The sequence below is a fragment of the Nyctereutes procyonoides genome, unplaced genomic scaffold, assembly GCF_905146905.1.
Source record: "Nyctereutes procyonoides isolate TBG_1078 unplaced genomic scaffold, NYPRO_anot_genome, whole genome shotgun sequence".
In the NCBI taxonomy this organism is placed as follows: domain Eukaryota; kingdom Metazoa; phylum Chordata; class Mammalia; order Carnivora; family Canidae; genus Nyctereutes; species Nyctereutes procyonoides.
In genome coordinates this window covers 37,993,028-38,014,512 of record NW_026575046.1, presented here as the reverse complement: position 1 = coordinate 38,014,512, position 21,485 = coordinate 37,993,028, and the positions used below count along the sequence as shown (strand labels likewise).

Below are 21,485 nucleotides of genomic sequence, written 5' to 3'. Positions count from 1 at the left end.
TGTTTTTCCTTTTTTTCTCCTTCACTCTGCTTCCCTGTAATATAAATCAGCTTCAAAATCTCACCTTCCAGGCTAACCCTTAGAGGGAAAAACAAGGACTGAATCATCACTTTTCATGGGGTTGTTTATCTGCACATTTGGGCCTACAGTACAAAAGAGGCACATTTCAGGATAGAGTCATTATTTTTGTTCCCTCAAGGTGGCTTGGGATAAAGAGAATTGGGGCTGGGAAGAGACTTCATCTTACCACCAAGAATCTGCTGTGCCACTAAAGCTGCATTGCATTCACTCTAGGTCCCACACTATTAAATGATCTTTTCAATATGCACCCAGTGTAACTGCTTTGCCAGCCTATTGTCACTAGGGATTATTAAAAGAAATGAAATGCCTTGCTCCTGCCCAGAGTAAAATGGGTAGCCATTAGTCTGTTGTCTGAAGTGAATCTCAATTTAAATGCAGATTAATTTATGCTTAATCATTTAGCAACTATTTGATATTTGGGTATACATTCATCAGGGTTGGTGCAAAGCTTGAGATCATTCAAAAATTATAGAGTCTGCATATTTAATTCCAAGAATATCATCAAAAACCTGAGTGCCTCTTCTGCCATGAGCTGTTACAGAGCAAAGTGTCTCCACTTCTCTCCATTCCTAGCTGCTAGGCCCACCCCCTAGGCTACTCCTCCATACCCCTGCTCAGCCTCTAATCTCATCCTGCTTCCCCCAATCTCCTGTCCATTCTCTAGAATGATCCTCTTAAAACTCAAAACTGATCCTGTCACTCTCCAACTTAACTCCCCTTAATAGTTTTTCTGTCTACCAAATAAATTCCAAATCCTATAATGCCCTCACAAGGCTCTGCATGATCCAGCAGCCTTACATCCCTTCCTGGCCCCATCTCTCACCCCACTCTGCCTCCCTTTCTGTACCTTCTTCTACCCTGACCTCTGGGCTTTCATACATGCTCATCCTTGACCTGGAACTATCCTCCTTTGCCACTTCTCAGCCTTATCTTCTGGGTCTGAGCTCAAATGGCACTTCCTAACAAGGTCATCCCTGACTTTTTTTTTTTTTTTGAAGATTTGATTTATTTATTCATGAGAGACACAGAGAGAAGGCAGAGACATAGGCAGAGGAAGAAGCAGGCTCCTCGCACGGAGCCCCATGTGGGACTCAATCCCAGAACTATGGGATCACCCCCTGAGCTGAAGGCAGACGTTCAACCACTGAGCCACCCAGGCGTCCCCATCCCTGACTTTATAGCTGAAGTTCAGGTCTCTTAACATATGTTCAGCTGGCACCCTGCGCTTTTCTTCTCATATCGTTCAGATATAAATCCTTTTTCAACAGCTTTTGAGCTGCAAGAGGTTAGAGACCAGCTCCATTTCACTGCGGTACCCTACCTAGGTGCTTAGCATAGCCTAGAACATGGGAATATTTAATAATCAGTGTTTAGCTTGTTAGAGTTTTAGGGACCTTAGGCAGTTTTTCACTCTAATTGTAAGCTCTGGTGTCTTTGATCACTCCAGGAGCCACTGGAATCGAAGACCGGCTACAAGAAGGGGTTCCAGACACAATTGCGGCTCTGCGGGAAGCTGGGATCCAGCTCTGGGTCTTGACTGGAGATAAGCAGGAGACAGCAATCAATATCGCCTATTCCTGCAGATTGTTAGATCAGGCTGACACTGTTTACTCCATTAATACAGAAAGTCAGGTGACGCCAAAGTAGAGACCAATGCAGAACAGCCCTTAAGCCAATAAGAAATAGGCTTATGGGTGGGATTTGGGTACACAGGTGAAGCACCTCTACCCCCAAAATATCACTGAACTTTGGTGCTCAGAGGCCCCCGAAAGTCATCCACCTCATCCCCATGCATCATTGACCAGTTTGAGTATATTACATCTGGTAGTACATGTTAGAAAGTTTTGATCTTCCAAATTCCACCCCTTGACCCAATCTCCACATTTTACAATGAGAAAACTAAAAACCCTTGAGACTAAGGCCCTTGTCCAGGATCACCCTGGTAGTTTCTGACAGAACTAGGTCTAGAACACGGTTCTTCTCCTAGGCCAGTGCTATCTGCATTATTCCATATTATTTGCTCACAGAACCCCAATTGTCAGTTTCTTATACTTGGGACTAACTCTCCCATTGAAAAAGCTGTACTTAAATTGAAACAATTCTGAGCTTAAAATTTCAGCTCCAATTCATATGTCAAACTGGTTTGCCACAGAATAAAACTGAAGGGAATGATTCATGAGACCAGTATGTTTTGTTGGGATGGAAGAGTGAGTGAGAGAGAGAGAGAGAGAGAGAGAGAGAGAGAGCAGAGTCCTAAAACTGCAATTTTCAACCCCCAGTAGGTTGTGGGTGGCAGGGGATGGGGTTTGGAGAGAGGGCTGTGTAAAGTCTGAAGAAGAGTATTCAAAGTTATAATACAATTTTATATTTAGGAGAAGAAATCTATTTTCACAATGCAAACTGCAGAAAGCGAAGTTCCAACATCTTGGCTGATGAATATGGGAAGTAGACTTTGAGATGTATGCTCCTACCAAGAGGAAGCAAGCAGGAAAAGCTCTGTATTAGAGAGGCGGTGGGAGAAGGGCACTGGGAGACCTAGGTGTACCATAAGGAAAGGAATAGAGAAGGAGGAAGATGGAAAAGAACAGTACAGAAAAAGGAGGTAGAAAAGATGCTGGAACCTCACTCCCTTGGTTTTGCTTAAGACTGATTGGACCCAGGAGGATTTTGTTTTGTTTTGCTTGCTTGTTTTAAAGGTTTTATTTATTTATTCATGAGAAATACATAGAGAGGGGCACAGACATAGGCAGAGGGAGAAGCAGGCTTCCTGCAGGGAGCCCAATACAGGACTTGATCCCAGGACCCTGGGATCATGACTTGAGCTAAAGGCATATGCTCAACCACTGACCCACTCACGTGGGAGGGTTAAATCTGGTTTTTATTTTGTAAAGAAACCACATATTTTTTTAAAAAATAGTATATACTATGAAAAGTGACTGAGGCTCTTTTTAAGAATTGGAAAAATCACTTTCTTGTCAGGTGCACAGATTATGCTGTGATTAGATTAAGACCCAATGAATTTTCAAAATGAAAATAATCTTGGGGAAATCTTTGGCATTAATATTATGCTTAGGAAAGAAAGTAATTTGCTGCTTGCTTGAGTACTTGATCCCTGTAATAACATTGATATCTGACTTGCCCTGCTTGCAATGGAAATTCTATTTGCAATGATTATTTCACTCCAGGTGATTCCAGAAGGAGGACAGGGGCAAACTTGTGAGTCAGTCAGCCCAAGATGGATAGAGTAGGCTTTTGTGTTTTCTGTTAAATGCATTCTTCTAGGAAGCTGAATGTTTAGCAATTAATTAGCCAACATTCCTAAGGAATAGTGGGTCACATTTCATGTTTTGTTCAGTCACTGTTGACTCATTTAAAGTCATCTGGGATCCTCTCAGATGGTACCTGAATGTTAGGCCCTGTCCACACCTTGAACTGGGAAAAAATGGTGGCTACATGGATATGTTAAGCCAGAAACTGGGGAAATTCATTCCAAATCTCAGGTTTACTTAAACTCTAGTTTAATGTAATTATGTATTCAGTGAATATCTCCTCCAAGGGTTTTAGTCTGCCTAATTCAATATATATTGATTTAGGTCTACTGTTTCTTTGTTATGTATCTTAAAGCTATAAGCACGTTATGGGAACTCTCTAGACCTCAGGGTTCACAGTCATAAAACGAGAGAATTACTAACCCATCACTGAAAGTGCTGGTCTATCAAGGAATTTAGAAGGGATTAGAGTATTAAATAGAAACTAATAACAGCAATGATTATTATCACTATTAGTAACATATGTTGAAAACTAAATATGGTCCAGGTACCATACCTCCCTGAACTTCATTCCCTTCATATGTAAAATAGGAATTAGAAAATGTTATTTCTATTGGGAAGATTAAATAAGATCATAGAAGAAAAATACTTATTAGCACAGTATTTGTGTTAGTTAACAAATTACTCCAAAATTTAGTGGCTAAAAACAACCAACATTTACTGTCCCACAGTTTCTGTGGGTTAGGAGTCCAGAGGCAGCATAGCTGAGTACCTCTGGATCAAGGTCTTACTGGAGGTTGCAGTCAAGCTGTCAGTCAGGGCTGTGGGTTCATCTGAAGGCTCAACTGGTGAGTTGTTTGGGCATGGAGAGAAGGCCTTCTTCCAAGCTCACAGAAATGATTGCTGGCAAACTTCAGTTCCTCACCACATGGGCCTCTCTGTAGAGCTGCTTCACAATATGGTAGCTGCTTTCTCCCACAGCAAGCCATCCAAGAGAAAGGGAAAATAGTGCCAAATTGGAAGCCATAGTCTTTTTGTAAGCTAACATGGGAAGTGACATGCCATCACTTTTGCAGAATTCTCTACATTAGAAAGGAATTGATAGATGTGGCTCACATCCAAGGGGAAGGATTGCACAGGGGCATGCATTCCAGGAGGGAAGGGATCATTGAGAACCATCTTAGAGGCTCCCTACTACAGTACCTGGCATATACTAAAGGTTAAATGAATGGCAATTATTATGGTTATTTTTTTAATTTTTTTAAATTTATTTATGATAGTCACAGAGAGAGAGAGAGAGAGAGAGAGAGAGAGAGAGGCAGAGACACAGGCAGAGGGAGAGGCAGGCTCCACGCACCGGGAGCCTGACGTGGGATTCGATCCCAGGTCTCCAGGATCGTGCCCTGGGCCAAAGGCAGGCGCCAAACCGCTGCGCCACCCAGGGATCCCTATTATGGTTATTATATCACACTTTGAAATAAGTAAATTCAGAGATTTAATTTTTAAACTTATATCTACAGTGACTTCCTGCAGCCATATGTTGAAGGAATTTATATAATTTGTGCCGGCCCCAACTCACAGCAAGGACTGTCTTGATCTCTTTCCCAGATAAGTGCTTCAGGCATAACCACCCACTCCTGGAACTACTTCCTGTCACCCCTTTAGTTCTGGGTGTACCCTATTGCTTGCAACACTCAATTTAGCATTCCCTAAAGGAAGACTCAAGGATGATTAACTGCAGTTCTACTCTACCAGAATAAAGGACTCCAAATATTCTCAGAAGCTTCTAGATTAATGGTCCCCAAGTATATCATATAAGAACAATCTTCACAATGTTTGCCTAAATCTGCATGTTACCTTACTGTTTTTTAACAATTTCATTTAAATTGACAGACTTTGAACACTTAGTTCAAAGTGTTAGTTCAAATGCACTAAATGTATTTTTAGAAGAATTTTTTTTAGCACAACAGTAAATGAAAATCATCATCCTTGCCATGGATAAAAGAACACTGCTAAATGAAGATCATGTGAACAAAACAATGCTATTAAAATTGATAATACAATTTACTGCCACAACTTTTCTCTACCTTTATTTGAAAGTAATGTTGCAAAATCTAAAAAGGTACTGAGGATATATTTAGAACCAAAATGTGACTTTATCTCTGATACAGTCAAAAGTAAAAAAGGAAAATTGATAAGAGCAAATAAGTTCTTCACTTTGTTTCAAGGTAATCAGAAAAAATCCATAAGAAGTCTTTACATCAATAAGATGTTCACATTTGTAGTCAGTTTTAACCAATAAGACCAACACATTCATACTAACAGATAAACACACAATGTATTTTTTCAATTAAGAAGCTGTAATTGAAGTAGTAATGATCTACCTCACCTAGTAAGTTGGATAAGCTAGGGCAAGTTACTAATAATTTCAGTTTCAATTCCTTCATCACCCAATTTCCTATGGAGAACTGAAAGGACTTGTGAGAAAAAGAAAGCACTAAACCATCCTGACATATTGTCATTATTTATCATCACATTCATGTTATTTATTAGCTTATACTATCCCTGTATCTGTCACCATCTTGCTAAGCTACTTCCACTCCCATTCTCTAACAGTCTCTATTTTGCCATTAACTTCCTTCCAAATTAATATTGCTTTGATGCTTTTTTAAATATTGCAGAGAAATGTAAAAATCAAAGAATGATTCCTGGGTAACCTCTATGATGGTAGAGTTTCATTAGCTATTTTACTAAAGGATAAAGTGAGATTTTTAACCTGCATTTTCACTGTTGCTTATTAATACCATATTTATTATTCTAACTCAATAGGAAACCTGCGAATCCATCCTCAACTGTGCACTGGAAGAAGTAAAGCAATTTCATGGACCACAGAAGCCAGACCGCAAGTTCTTTGGGTTCTGTCTACCTTCCAAGACACTACCCCCCACCTCAAGAGCTGCAGTTCCAGAAGTTGGATTGGTCATTGATGGGAAGACATTAAATGCCATTTTCCAGGGAAAGCTGGAGATGAAATTTTTGGAGTTGACTCAGTATTGCCGGTCTGTCCTATGCTGCCGCTCCACCCCACTCCAGAAGAGTATGATAGTCAAGCTGGTGCGAGACAAGTTGAGCGTCATGACCCTTTCCATAGGTATCCATCATTCCGAGATGTGGGTGCAGCTTGTGAAGCTGATCTGACGAGAAGCATAGACCAGAGGTGGGAAGGTCACATATCAAAATCAAGATACCCAGGCTGAGAATCACTTAGACTAAGAGAATTCAAAGTGACAGCCAAGATGTGGCAGGCAGGAGGTGAAGCAGAGGCTAAGTAGAGTGAAAGAGTGAATGAAAGTTCTCAGAATTAGCAGGTCACTAAGGAAAAATTAGGACTTGAATGGAGGTTCAAGCCAAAAGGAGGTTCAAATTCGTGACATTCACATAACTCAGTAATATACACACAGGCCAACCCCATTCTGGGGTATAGACTATTTCCCTTTTGATACTTAACACAGGGCATAATATAAACCTCAGGTATTTGTGGATTTGATATTCTGCTGAGTGTTGATGGCTGGTGGGGAGATTATGGAAGTTGAGCCTGCCCCATATGTTCATTCCTAAATATAAGACCCAGCTGTCAACAAATGCTGACCTCTCTGTTGATAAAAAATTCCTCATAGGGGACTAAACTTTAATCATGGTTAAGGCAGAGAAATAAAAACTGTGCTTACATCAAACCTTCCAGGAACAAGCAAATTCTGGTTTATTAGAATATTCATGATCTGGTCTCTTTCTAGCCACATCCTTCATCAGAGCTACCATCCATTCCCCAACATTTGGCACTCTATGATCTAACCAAATGGAACTGCTTACCATTCTCCATGGTAATGGAGCTTTGTCCTATCTTTCTCACTCCTAGGCTTTTGCACAAGCAATTTTCCATTAAAACACCCCTTCTTCCAATCCCACCTAACCTTCCTTCTCTCTGAGAATGCCTACAGGACACAGACCTCAGAGCTGCAGAGCAATGGTATGCTTTCTGCAAGGGTCTGCTCAGTAGATCATGAGTTTCTTGAATAGAGATACCATATTAGTCTTACCATTTTGTCTGTGCCTTGCACATACCAAGCACATAGTAAATACTACATTCATTTAGGGATATTCCTACAGATGGTTCTATCCTTCCTACACAGACATGGAAAGAGATTCTCCTTCCTGGCATTTCAAATTAAGAAGCCTATTTATGCCCCATTTTCTCCTGATTTCAGGTAAAAGCAATTCAAATTAAAAAAAAAATGAGGGAGTGGGCAGAAAGAATACAAGGTGCAAAGCTTTAGCAACTGCATCCTAATTTTATTCCCTGCAATACATTTTATTCCCTGAATTATCCTCTTCAAAACTTTAGACACACACAAAGCAACAGCCCAGGACTGACTCCCTGAGGTAAGAAATTGGCTCTACTGCCACAGAAACAAAACCAGCAGGGTGAGCAATGGCATGATTCCACACCTCTACTTCCACTGGTTTGCTAACAGAAGAGGTTAAAGGGTGGATTTGTTCTCCATGGGGAAGATAAAAACAATGTACTGCTACACTATCATGAAAAAAAATCATTATAAAAATAATGGCTACTTAAAATGACAACATATTTAGGATTAATTTCATTTCCAAATAATTAAGAGAAGAAAATTCTCTCCCCTCCATATTCTCTGTTATCTAATACATATTTAATTCCCTTCTATAATTCCCTCCTGGAAAAAGAGGGGGGCCAGGAGAAGAATGAAGGCAATGCAGTCCACAAACCATGGCCACCAGGCTGAATCCAGCCTACTACATGTTTTTGCAGAGATACTAAGAATGATTTTTGTTTTTAACTGTAAAACCTGTAAGACTATTCGCCTCTCAGCAAGAACAGTTGTTCAATTTTGCTTCTTGGCCCACAGAGTCTAAAATATTTACTATCTGGCCCCTTATAGAAAGAGTTTGCTAATCTCTAGTCTGAAAGTTAAAGCTTTGGGAAAAGCCAGGTTTGTAAGAAAAGCCTCACTGTATAGAGTTGTGCGGTCCAAAATGGTTGCCACCTAGCTATATGTAGGTATTGAAACTTAAATAGAATTTCACCAGCTGCATTTCAATCTTCACATGGAGCTAGTGCTTTCCATATTAGACAGTAAAGATATAGGACTTTCTATCATCACAGAAAAACCTTTATGCCAGTGCTGGAAGCTGTGTATATCCATGCCCTAACCTCCAAATTCCTGAAACAAACACTTTAGTTTGTTAAATAGGAATTCATCATGACCAAATGTCCCTCAACCAAAAAAATCAGTCAATCTCATTTTCCTATTTTGAGAAACAAAACAACACCATCCCTGTCCTTGAACACCACTGACAATCTGATGATTTAGCTATTCAGATATTCCAGTAGTCTTAATATGGTAAATATTTTAAGTTATACTGTGTTAGAAAAGGTAGCAAAGATCTTTGTGCCAATGCTCCTGGGCCCCTTCCCTACCTGGTTTACCCTGCTGGGATCTCTATGTTGCTGAAATTCTCCATTTGCTCATTAATAAATGTAACATATGTGAAGGCCTGTTTTTAAAAACTATAAAGCACTGCCCAAGCCTCACTTACTATTATACTCCCAATACCTAATATACCGAGATAAAAGACAATAAACATTTGTCGAATAGTAAATAGAGCTTTTTATGAAAGAAGAGACCTCTCTCGGGCCAAATACTGACTTTTCTTATAGGACTATTCAGAGCAATGTTAAAAGTATTCAATTATGTGTAAATGAGGACACTTTAGAGCCACTCATGTAACACCCTTTTCATTGTCAATCAGAAGTTAGGCCAGGAATAAAGACACTTCATGATGTCTCTTCTTTCAGGTGATGGAGCAAATGACGTAAGCATGATTCAAGCTGCTGACATTGGAATTGGGATATCTGGACAGGAAGGCATGCAGGTATTGCTCCCCTCAACTCTTCTCATTTCTTCCCTAATTCTCTTTGATCCTTTCTGGAGAGTTATGGAATTCCCCACAGTGTTGGAGGAACTTCTCCCCAAGAGCTTTGCAGAATTATTACCTGAGAGTCATGGGGCTTCCATGCCTATACATAACCTCCATTCTTATATCCCTGTTGCTCAGTCCTTCTGATACAGAGGAAAATTGAAGGATGCTTAGCTTTTTTTCAGACTTCCAGTGATACCTGCATTCTAAAGCCAAAGAGTACTCAACCATTCAGGAAGGGCTAAGTCTTCCCCTGACTCCATTCTTCCTCCTTATAATCTCTACTCACATCCAAGAATGCAGTGCCCTCCATGAGCAGTGACAGATAAGGACATTTGAAAACATTTTTCAATTGCCATTTTAGTTTTAATGGCTAGATTGACCTATAAATTGTATGGTACACTTTAATAAGTATACCTAATTGAGTCAAAATTCAGCTTGGGACAAGCATATTAACTTGAGCTACTGATGTTTCCCACTAAAACAAACCCCACTTTGTGGTTCTGAATCATTAACAATTGTATTCCCACCACTGGTATAGACAGGAGGCATTGCCTAAATTTGTTGGTGAGGATAAAAGAAAAGCTACCTTTTGAATACCTACCATATGCCAGTACTGTATTAGGCATCTCACATTTTTTATCCCAATTAATTTGAACAATCACAACCCTGTGTGTTAGGAATTATTACTCCATTTTTTTTCAGATGAAACTGATGAAGGGAAAGGTTAAACAGCCTGACCAAGATGCATACCAAGATCTGTAACCAGGCACTTCCAAACCCCATATTCTTAAAGGAGTACTAATGAACTATGTCATGTTCTGAACAATCCCAAGAGCAGAAGGCATATTTCAGCTCCATGTAAAGGAAGTGCTATCCAGCCATCAGCTCCATCTGAGAATGGAACAAATGGTCTGCCACAGGAGGCAACCAAGGGTATTGAGAGGTTTGAGCACTACTTGCATGGAAGCCCCTACTTTCTGGTTAACCATCGCATCTCTAGCCTGGTACTAACACATTTTAGGCCACAGTTTATCAGATAAATGGAAAGAGATGAAGGGCCAGGCAAGACCACTAGATCCTTACAAGCTGCCTTTCTTGGATTCTAGTGAGGTTTGGATTTTCCAGAAGAAAAGATGAAGCATCCAAGTCCAAAGAACCACCTTAGAGTCCCACATAGTAACAAAGGATCTTTTTGGCCCTATCAGCTATGGACCTAAAACCGAGCATAGCCCTCAAGGGAGATTCTTTGGCTTATTGGTAGCCATGGATGGAAGCTGATGTCTCTCTCTATTCTACCCTCTCAGGCTGTTATGTCCAGCGACTTTGCCATCTCCCGCTTCAGACACCTCAAGAAGCTGCTGCTAGTGCACGGCCACTGGTGTTACTCACGCCTGGCCAGGATGGTGGTGTACTACTTCTATAAGAATGTGGTGAGTAGCCCTATGCCAACCTCCCACCAAGGCTTTGGGAGGCCCTACCAGGGGACCCACTCCCACCACAGTCGTAAGACAAACCATCTGAGCACAAGGGAGTAAATCAGGCTGGCCTAGATTTTGAATCCTGAAACTCTTTCCTACTAGCTCTGTGAACTTGAGCAATGTAATTCACTTCTATGGGCCTCAATTTCTTCTTTGGTAAAATGGGCTAAGACTTTTGTGAAATTATTGTGAGCATTAGCCATACTATATGGAAAACATCTGGCACATAGAAGGCAGCATGAGTGGTTACAAGAATAGACTCTTGAGTCAAACATATTTGGTTCAAATCTAGGCTCTTATATTTGGTAACTATACCTTAGTTTTACCATTTGTTGAATGGGGATGATAATAGTACCTTCCTCCTATATTTGCTAGAAGGATTAAATAAGAGCTTGTATATAAAGCGATTGGCACATAGTAATCACCCTATCAAGTCAACCATTAGTTTTATGATTATTGCTCTTGTCATTATTCTTAAATGGGCTCCATAAATGAGATTTACTTTCTGACTACAAGGAAAAAGGACTTTAAAAATAATAAGCCTGACATATATCTTCAATTTTCTCCTCAGATAGAGCCACCCCAATGCAAGAGCCATACCCCACCTCCTGGGAAAGTACAGGTTTAAGACTGGAATCCATGGTTTCCACCTGAGACTCTATGTATCATTTCAGCTTCCCCAGCCTTTGCAGCAGGAAATTCACAGAGGTTGGGACATTAAATATCTAGTGGCAAAAATATTTAGAATGAGGAGGTCGTCTGGATTTTAGTCTTGCCTGACTCTAGCATGCTGTGTGAACTTCAAAGAGTCACTTACTCTCTCTGAGCCTTGGTTTCCTCATCAATAATATGAAGACACTAGGACTCCTTCTGTCCCTAAGGTATTATCAGGAAAGCATGTAACACTATACAAATACAATCATAGCTTGAAGATAGCATTGTTTCTCCTAAAAAATGTGTTCATTTCTATCTTGTTGATAAGGGCCCAAAGCAGGCACACATCAACTGAGGTATTAAAACTGTCAGAGGTTCTTGTTTGAAAAGCCCTTGATTAACAATGGGTATTGCAAGAAGCCAGAATATTGCTCTTCTCCTAAGGAAGGGAACAAGGGGCCTGAGTTTTCATTACCTAGTTCAAGGACCTTTGAATAATCCCCAAGAGTCTCCAAACAGAATCCGATTCCTATTTGCATAAGGAAAAGGGGAGGATTAAGAGCAGGGGATGGTAGAGAAAGCATTAGCCAAGTAGCAGCTGCGAAATTGCATTTTGTCCCGTTGTTCCATTCTCCCAGTCCTGATTTAGGCACTGTCACAGTTGCCCTCGCTCAAGAGTGAGCATTTTTGTGCAAAGTTCAATGTATATGTAAATAAACAGCATGACAAAAAATAATGTAAATTTGATAAACTGGATGGTAATATTCACCAAGTCTATGCAAACAAGTCACTCTATTTAACTTGAAACTCACTCTGAGCATGAAAGACTGTTTACTCAGAATTCAAAATGCCCATATAATTTTTTTTCTTGCCTCCAAAGGAGCCGTTCTTTTGAATAAGCACAACCTCTTCTCTGCATTAAATTTGTGAAATAGAAAAGGAAATGTTTCCAGCCAGCCATGCTTTCAAAGCTTAAATGGTATTTATTTCTAGCCCGATTCCATGCTTGAAATTGTGATACTGATGCCGCATTATCTCCCCATTGCAATTAGAGGGTGGAGAACTATGACTTCCACATCCGAAACCAATTTCAGAGGGGATTAAAACCCTGCCTGCTCTGAAATTTGAACAATGAATTAATTATTGCACTGTAGCTCCTTGGGAGGAAAACGCAGGCCCCCATCTCAGTGATGCCGTCACAGGTTCCATATGCCCCCTCAGAGGTGCAAAGATTCCAGCCAGAGGACGTGGAAACAAGCGAGGTCCTAACAAGGCTTGTGGAGGAAGGAAACACTTCAGAATTAAATTCCTGAATATTGTTGGGACAATAGAACAGCAATGATGGGTTCTATTTATTGAAATCATTATTGAACATCTGTGTCCAGCTTCATGAAGCTGACAGTCTTGGTCAGGGCTCAGTGAGCTTGTTCTGCAAAGGGCTAGGTAAGAAATACTTTTAGCCTGTGGGCCATGGGGCCCATCATACCTACACAACTCTGCTGCACCAACATGAAAGCAGCTATAGAAAACATGCAAATGAATCGATGTGGCTGTGTCCCAACAAAACCTTATTTATGGCTGGATTTGTCCCGTAGGAAGTTGTCATCTCTTGGTCTCCATAAATCTTACCTCTCAAAATGTGGTTCCTGGACCAGCAACATTATCATCTCCTATATGCTAGTTAGAAATGCGGATCCTCAGACTGCATCATCGACCTACTACTACCTCAGAATGGCATTTTTGGTAAAAGCCCTGGGTAATTTATATGAATCTTAAAGATTGGGAAGCACTAGTATAGTAAAAGATTAAGATTTTATGAACATTTTCTTAGGCATGTCTCCCTGTAAGGAGGTTAGGGTGCTATAGACATATCACCAGGAGATTCTTGATCTAATCAGTTGGAAAGAAGATAATGTGTAAGCAAGAGAGAACTATGAATTTGCCAGTTTCTCTGTCAAGAGGAAGAGTTTTGACAACCTAAGTCTTTATAGAAAATATTTCAGGCCATTTATTTATAATTTTATATCATATACTGCATCTGATTCCAAAAAGAGATGTGAGTGACTTACGGTAGAAACACAGAGGCAATGGAGAAGTTATAAAAGAACTGTGTAAGAGTGGGACACCTGAGTGGCTCAGCGGTTGAGTGTCTGCCTTTGGCTCAGGGCATGATCCCTGTTCGGGGATCCAGTCCCACATCAGGCTCCCTGTGAGGAACCTGCTTCTCCCTCTGCCTATGTCTCTGCCTCTCTCAGTGTCTCTCATGAATAAATACATAAAATCTTAAAAAAAAATGTGTAGGAGTATGGAGCAGAACCCAGAAAGAAAGGAAGTCAGTTGTACCAGGAACTTGGGAGAAGATGCTAAGTAGTAAATGCCTGGTTAAAACAAGCAGACCAGTTCTCGAGGAAGCACACTCTCTCTTTGCTCTAAATTCAGAGATCAATTTGTCAAGCAAACCTTTAGAAAAAGGTCACACAAAAACTTCCAGGAAACTGCCTTCAGTGGCATTTTTGTAGGAAATGAAAATTAACCTCTATATGGCACCTTTTTCTAACAACCCTTGATAAAAGCAATATTAAATTATAATTCAGGAAGAACGGTTCTATGGAAAAATGAGCCAGTGACATCCAAGCAGTGTTTCATTGCTTTGAATAGGGCTTAAAACCCTTTGCTACTGCCTGTGTTGAAGTGTTAGGCAATGAGCTCAGGAAATGCTAGTTCTCCAACACCTAGTTCACCAGAGCTCTCCATGCCACCCTGGATTGCTGTAGTGTCCTTGGTACTTAGCACAGCTTGTTACCCTTTGGGATAGCATTACTAGCATTAGCAATCACCATCATCTATAGGGAATTTACCACATACCAGACACTATAATAAGAACTTTACATATGTATGTAACTATGAGAGCTAAGTATAACACAGGGGTTAAGAGCGTATGTGCTAGAACCAGATGGGTTCAAATCCCACCCCCAAACTGCTATCTAACAGCAATGTGGCCTTAAGTAACTTACTTAAGCTCTGTGTCTCAGTCTTTTCACCTGTAGAAGGGGGATACTACCTAACTCACAGGCTTATCATGTGCATAAATGAGTTAATATGTGTGAGGCATACAGTAAATGCTCATCCATCCTGTGGCATGGGAACAGTTATTATCTATCTCTAGATGCGGTAGCTGAAAGCCTGAGAGGTTGCCCAGGTCACATAGCTAAGTATGTCATAGAATCAGGACTGGACCTAGTTCTACTATATTCTAAACTCCCAGACTGAATGTCCTCACTACCGTGGCCCTCAGTGCCTCCTAGAGGTACAAGCACCCTGTTGTCCAGTGGTTGCCAAAGTTTTTGAAGGTAAATATCACTCCAAACCAGGTTGTGTGTTGCCTGTTGTTCAAGCATCTCTAGCACCGTGTTTGAACATAAGTTGTTTAAGAAGTATTACACTTGGAAAAAAAAAAAAAGAAGAAGAAGAAGAAGTATTACACTTAGCCACAGAGCTTCAGATGGCTTCCAACACCAGCCAGGCAACTGCTCTCTTCCTCCCTCAGCTTAGACTATGGCTGGAGCTTCATGAAAATGGGGTAAAGCATCACAGCATCTACTAGATAAGATTGTACCACTTAAAAGCTACAGTTTGGTGAGATGAAGCTAATGGAGAGGAAAGATTTAGGCTTGGAGCCAAAAGGACCAAATCTTACATTGCAAATATCAGACGATGGCCTATAGCTGGCAAACTTTCTGCTTTGCTGACTTGCTCCCTTGTCACCCATGGAAGAAACTGCCAATCACAGCATTCTTTGTTCAACACTTTCCCCATTTATAGCACTTTAGGACAAATCCCACTGACCTCTCATGCTGTAGATCAACAACTCTGAACCTTAGTGCAAGAGACTGAGCTAGAGTCTAAGATCTTGAATTCATTTTACAAGAGTATCCACTTCCCATATCCTTCTTATGAGGGTGAACTCTTGAGCCATAACATTTGGATTTTAACTCCAATTTTGTTACTTACTAGCTCTCTACCCCCAGCCCAATGACTTGACCTCTCTCTGAGGCTGTTTCCTCAATTGTAAAATGAAAGTAGTAATGATTGCTTCAAAGGGCTGTTAAGTGGATCAAATGAGTCAGAACAGAGCTTGGCACATGATAAGTGCTTTATGTGTTTTTGTTGCTATTGTTATTGCTGTTGTTGCTATTACTGGCCTCATCTGGAAGACAGTGTTATTTCCAGCTCTGGCATCCTAGGCTTCTACAACCTCAAGTCACAGTTCTATTCCCAAGTGGCCAAGGGTATTTGATAGTCACTTAGCCCATCTGAGCCATTCAAACTACCTGTGTGTAAGGGAGCTAAGAGTTACTGTCTTTCCCACGTAGCTGGGGAGGGAGAAGAAAGGCAAGGTTCTCAAAGGAAAGAAAAAAAAAGAAAGAGATTGAGAGAAGTAAAAGCCTCACACAGCTGCTGACTGCTAGTATCCAGGGGACTTCAGTATTTCAAGTTCTTCTTAAACCCACCATGTCAAGTGCACAAGTGGTTGCTGTTGATCTCAGGACTGAAAGCCTGCCCATGGTACATTTCAAACCTACCTGCAGCACAGTAAACAGACTGGGCCCTCTCCCCACTTCTGAGAGAGATACAAGGTCTAGGATGTCTCAGGACACCAGGATCTCTTTCAGTGCCAGGAAACTTCCCACTGGTCACCTGGGCAGAAAAGCCAAAAGATGGCACTCCTTAGCTAGAAGATTCTCAAGTCAGCATTGATATTATATAATCCAATAGGAGATTGAAAAAGTTTGGGGGTGGTTGAAGAGAAAGAGCATTGAAAACTCAGATACTAGTTATCTGACTCTCTAGCTCTAAAATTGGACAAGAGGTAACTGAGCATCTTAAAGCCTCAGATTTTTTGCCTGTTGAGTCTGGCTAATAATATTATCAAGATATTAATATAATATGTACTATTTTATTAGCAATAATAATCTTTCAAGATTATTGGAACAAATTAGGTCTATGGCACATCTAATGTACCATACACTAATATACTATAATATATACTACACTCCTGGCACAAATAGAAGCTTTAGTAACAGTCATTGATGTTACTAATATTAGCATGTCTATATTATTACAATTCTAGTGACCCTTTTCAAAATAACACTGGCCCAGCATTTAGAAATGAACATTCTAGTTTATACACAAAACTGCCAATTTCACAGGGCTGATATTTCTAGTCCCAACTCTGGGAGCAGCAGCTTAAGTGACAACCTTGGTCAAGTCACCAAATTATATCACGGTGTGGTAGACAATACTAATGACCTAGCCATCTCAGGTAGAGTGGTTTTGAGCGGGAAAAGCTTTAGAAAGCATCAAGAATCAGAGAGACGATTCACCCTTCTGAACTCACCTTTCTGAGTTGTATGACCATTAGGAAAGTATTGTGGGGAAAATCTCATGAAGTCATCTTCATAAGATGGGCAGGGACAGCAAGCCAGGCTTCCTGCCCATAGTCAGTCTTTCTATTATCCCTCCCTGAGGAGTGCTCCCTTCCCTTTCCACACTACTAATCGTAACTGCTGCCTTTGGTATCCTGTGCCATGTTCTAGGCACCACTGTTTCCATCTGAAAGATGGTAAGATTTTATACAGAAAAGTTAAGCAATTTGCTCCAGGTCACATAGCTAGTAAGTGACAGACTTGAAAATTCCAAACCAGCCTTTTCTGCCTCCACAACCTGTGCTCTTAACCAGCATAGTAGTAGTTGCAGCAGCAGCTGCTCTAAGGATTAGTTATCTCTGATCCGTACACAACTCCGCATGTCACAGATGAGAAAATGGAAGCTCTATGTCAGAGTAGTGACTTGCCAGAGGCTCCTAAGCAGCCATTGGTGTCCACTACCTGGGGGTCCTCACTCACCAGGACATACTCTCTGCCTGCAGTGCTATGTCAACCTGCTTTTCTGGTACCAGTTTTTCTGTGGCTTCTCTGGCTCCACTATGATCGATTATTGGCAGATGATATTCTTCAATCTCTTCTTCACCTCCTTGCCTCCTCTCATCTTTGGAGTCCTCGATAAAGACATCTCTGCAGAAACACTCCTGGCATTGCCTGAACTGTACAAGAATGGCCAAAACTCTGAGGTAAGATGGAGATGCCTCAGCTCCTCCTTGCCTCTAATTCCTCCCTGCAGGAGTCAGAGAAAGAGCAATGACTTGGGGCCAGGGGCCTTACACTCTGATCACCACTCTGCCTCTTACCTACTATGTGACCCAGTAGCTCCACTCCCCATTCCTGGCATGTTTCTTGTTTGCTGTTAAGAGTGATGGAACAGATCAGTGGGTATTTTTCTTTAATTATTTCTTAATTATACCACATGTTAACATGGGACTGTCCTAGCTGAATAGGGAGAAGACATTCAGAAAGATCCCATTGCCCTCAGCTGGCCCCCTTTCTCCAGGCCTTTGACAGAACCCCCAAGTCTTGGTTTGGGAACCCCTGGGATTAAAATCTAGTTTGCTCATCACTGGGTGATGTATTCATAAATGAGGGCTTCTACCTCATGTCGGCGAAAACAAAATTTAGAACTCAAGACTACACAGAGTCTGGAATTGCTGGTAGCCAATAGATTAAAGAAGGCCTAGGAAATCACCCTGATTGGTTGGTTGGCAGAGAGAGGCCATACTGGCACTCTGAGTGATTTGGAGAAGTCAGACCACCGGCACTCCAGGTGGTCAGGCTAGCACAGACACAGCTCAGAGATTGGACAGAAGAGACAGAGAACCTGACTGCCTTGAAGAAAGCGCTCTGGGAAGAGGGATATTGAAATTCATGAGAGTACCTCTGTGCCTGGGGGAAAGGAGAACCAAGCCAGATGTGGTGTTTGAGAGCTAGTAATATGTTGTATACAGCCAACTAAGAACTAAGCCCAGTCCTAACTTAAAAATGGGAGGAGAGCAACACAGCAACCATAGCATATCAGGCAAGAGAGACCTATATACCTATAGGTCTTCTGATTTTTCCTTTCCCATAGGTGTGCTAGATGTATAATGTATTCCTTGGGTATCTAACAGTAAGAGAAGTTAATGTAGCAAAAACATAAACTGAGAACAGTTTTACTTTTCCAGGGAAGGCAGGAATAATGAAGCACAAAATGAGAATACTTGTCTCTGAAGCCATTGAGCCCTGTCTCTTGGGAATCCATGATCCTGGGCTGTAATAGAGAACTCCCTTTCAGATGCTATGTAGAAACCTTAGAATCTCTAAATATGCCAAGTGTGTATTAGCACTAGCAATGTGCTAATGAATGATAGTTATTGATAACAGAACACTTACTGGGTACTAAAGTACAATTGCATTTAGATTTCTCGAAACCCAAGGAGACAGTTAGTGTTTTTATTCTTTTTATGGAAGGAGAACCAATTATCAAAGCAGTTTAGTGAGTGGCACAGCTGGGACTTGAATTAAGGTCTGTCACCCCCAGTCTGTGCTCTTAATTGTTCCATTCTATTGCCTCTAAGATAAGAACATTGTAAGTGCCATATTGTCTGTTCAGGTAGCACAAGAAAGTTGGTGGTTGATGTGTTCTTTCCTGGCAGTGCTACAACCCAATGACTTTCTGGATTTCTATAATGGATGCATTCTACCAAAGCCTTGTTTGTTTCTTCATTCCTTACCTGGTAAGTTGTATAATCCCCTTCTAGCCATACAAATCACAGAGTGGAACTGGTCCTGTTCATATACTAGTAGTGTCTTTCTGGGCACTGTAGCACAGAGACTCCAAATAGGTGATCTGCAGGCGACATCCAAGTCAGTATCTGAAAAATCAGAGTGCTTTACAGAAACATCTCAATTTCTGCCAGTTTTTGAAAAAATGGAAGCTATCATTATATTGGGTCATTTTTCCCACATAGGAAAAATCCAGAATAGACTCTCAGTTTGCCAGAGTCCCTACCACTCCCTTTTGTCTTATACCTAAGCCCTCTTCACTCATTTATTATTTCTTACTTGAACACTAAAAGTATTTGAATTTACAACCCTTGATTTACATTTAGATTTGTGTTTCCGATGTCAAGGTAGCATGCGTTCAGGAAGGAAGTTCTGATAATAAAGGATGCTATATTACCTGAAATAAAAGCAAAGGATACCTGCCCCATCTCAATTTGGTTCCCAGTTTAAAGAGTAGGAATTTAGGGGTGCCTAGATGGCTCAGTCAGTTATGCATCTGCCTTTGGCTCAGGTCATTATCTCAGGGTCCTGGAATCAAGCCCCACACTGGGCTCCCTGCTCAGCGAGGAGTCCACTTCTCCCTCTCCCTCTCCCTCTCCCTCTCCCTCTCCCTCTCCCTCTCCCTCTCCCTCTCCCTCTCCCTCTCCCTCTCCCTCTCCCTCTGCTGGTCCCTCTCCCGGTCCTTCTGCTTGTTTGCTTGCTCTCTCTCTCTCTCTCTCTCTAAATAATCTTTTTAAAAAAAATTTTTTTTAAAGAGTGAGAATTTAGTTGTAAAGTATAGCTGTGTTTCTTCTGGACCAGAATGTGGGGCAACTGCTAAACTGTGGTGTCTACTCTGCCTTACATTCTTTTGCAGTTAGAAACAAGATGGGCCAAGTGGGCAGTCATTGCTTCATTTGAGTTTCCTATCTTACAATACCTTCTCTCTCCAGGAATCTGCTTGCCTTTCCTGCTTCATTATTTGCCCCTACTATGCGCTCAACAAACCTACCATATAGGTCTATTTGAACTTTTCACCCTCAGGTTCTCACCTTTGCCTGGTCTACCTTTCCTCTCTCTCTTTTCAAGGAAGTTAGTTCCTCTTATCATGGCCTCAGCTGTTATATCTTATCTTCTGTATCCCCAGGGTACTTTGTGTACCTTATACCATTGTATCATTTATCCCCTTAAATTGTACCACATTTGTCTTGTCTAGTAGACTATAAACTCCTTGAAGGTGGACACTAAAGTATCTTCAGTAGTTGGCATTGTGCCTGCTGGTTGCTCAATAAATTCTTTGTTCATTCATTCCACGATGTTCTGGAATACCCTCATGGTTTCTGCTACAATTGTGTTTCAAAGAATTCAGCCCTATTAACTCACTCCTCATCTTGTCTGTTTCTATGGTTGGCAGCTATGTATCTCTTCTCATTCCTTCCCCTCCCATGACACCTACCTTCACTATTGCTTGTGATCCTGTGACACATTATCACTGTGTCAAAACCAAGTCTTTGAATCCCAGGGAACATCTGAAGTGCTTGTTTTTTCCTCCTCTGCAGACCTACAAGGATTCAGATATTGACGTCTTTACCTTTGGGACACCCATCAATACCATCTCCCTCACCACAATCCTCTTACATCAGGCAATGGAAATGAAGACCTGGGTAAGCACTTCAGAGCCCCTTTGACCTAAAAAATTTGAGTTGTTTTACTCTGTATCATTGATCCACTCAGTAAATGACCACTGAACTTCTACCTGTCCCACTTGTACAAGGATGAGAGAGGTAGAAAAGATTAAGTCCCTGGCCTCAATTTGCTTATCCTCTATCCAGGATTATAAAACCAAGACTTATAACCCCTAAGACAATTTGTTGCAAAAGTAGATATTTTTGACTAAAAAAAAAAAAAATCAGAGGTTTCAGAGATGAGAAAAACAGTATCCTGACTGTACTTGAGGCTGTGTTAGGGAGGTATATGCTTCCCATTTAATTTCAGTGTAAAAGATTAGAAGGCTACCTTCACATAAACACATCTCAAGCATGTACAAATATCACATTTCAGTATCTAAAAAGGAAATGCTGGCTTTCTCATTAAATTCTTGTAGTCAATGATAATTATAAAAACAAAGAGCTTAAAAATCATATATCAAGTATCTCTTTATATGATTTTTAATGTATTACCTCATTTAACCTCCCAGAGCCCTTTATGGGGTTTTTTTTTGGGGGGGGGGCAGTCTTACTAAGATATAGTTGGCTTATAGCACTGTGTAAGTTTAAGGTATACAGGATCATCAC

General features: G+C 40.9%; 1 protein-coding gene across 4 annotated transcripts in view; it reads left to right on the top strand.

Moving 5' to 3' along the window:
• ATP10B (ATPase phospholipid transporting 10B (putative)) overlaps positions 1-21,485 on the top strand; it is a 311,023-nt gene that overhangs the window by 277,010 nt on the left and 12,528 nt on the right. For all 4 annotated transcript variants that reach the window (XM_055325826.1, XM_055325828.1, XM_055325830.1 and 1 more), the window contains 7 exons: positions 1,529-1,713; positions 6,180-6,501; positions 9,241-9,317; positions 10,670-10,795; positions 17,427-17,627; positions 19,083-19,163; positions 20,751-20,855. In XM_055325826.1, coding sequence (XP_055181801.1) covers positions 1,529-1,713; positions 6,180-6,501; positions 9,241-9,317; positions 10,670-10,795; positions 17,427-17,627; positions 19,083-19,163; positions 20,751-20,855 — 1,097 coding nt within the window. The remainder of the gene's footprint in view (positions 1-1,528; positions 1,714-6,179; positions 6,502-9,240; positions 9,318-10,669; positions 10,796-17,426; positions 17,628-19,082; positions 19,164-20,750; positions 20,856-21,485) is intronic.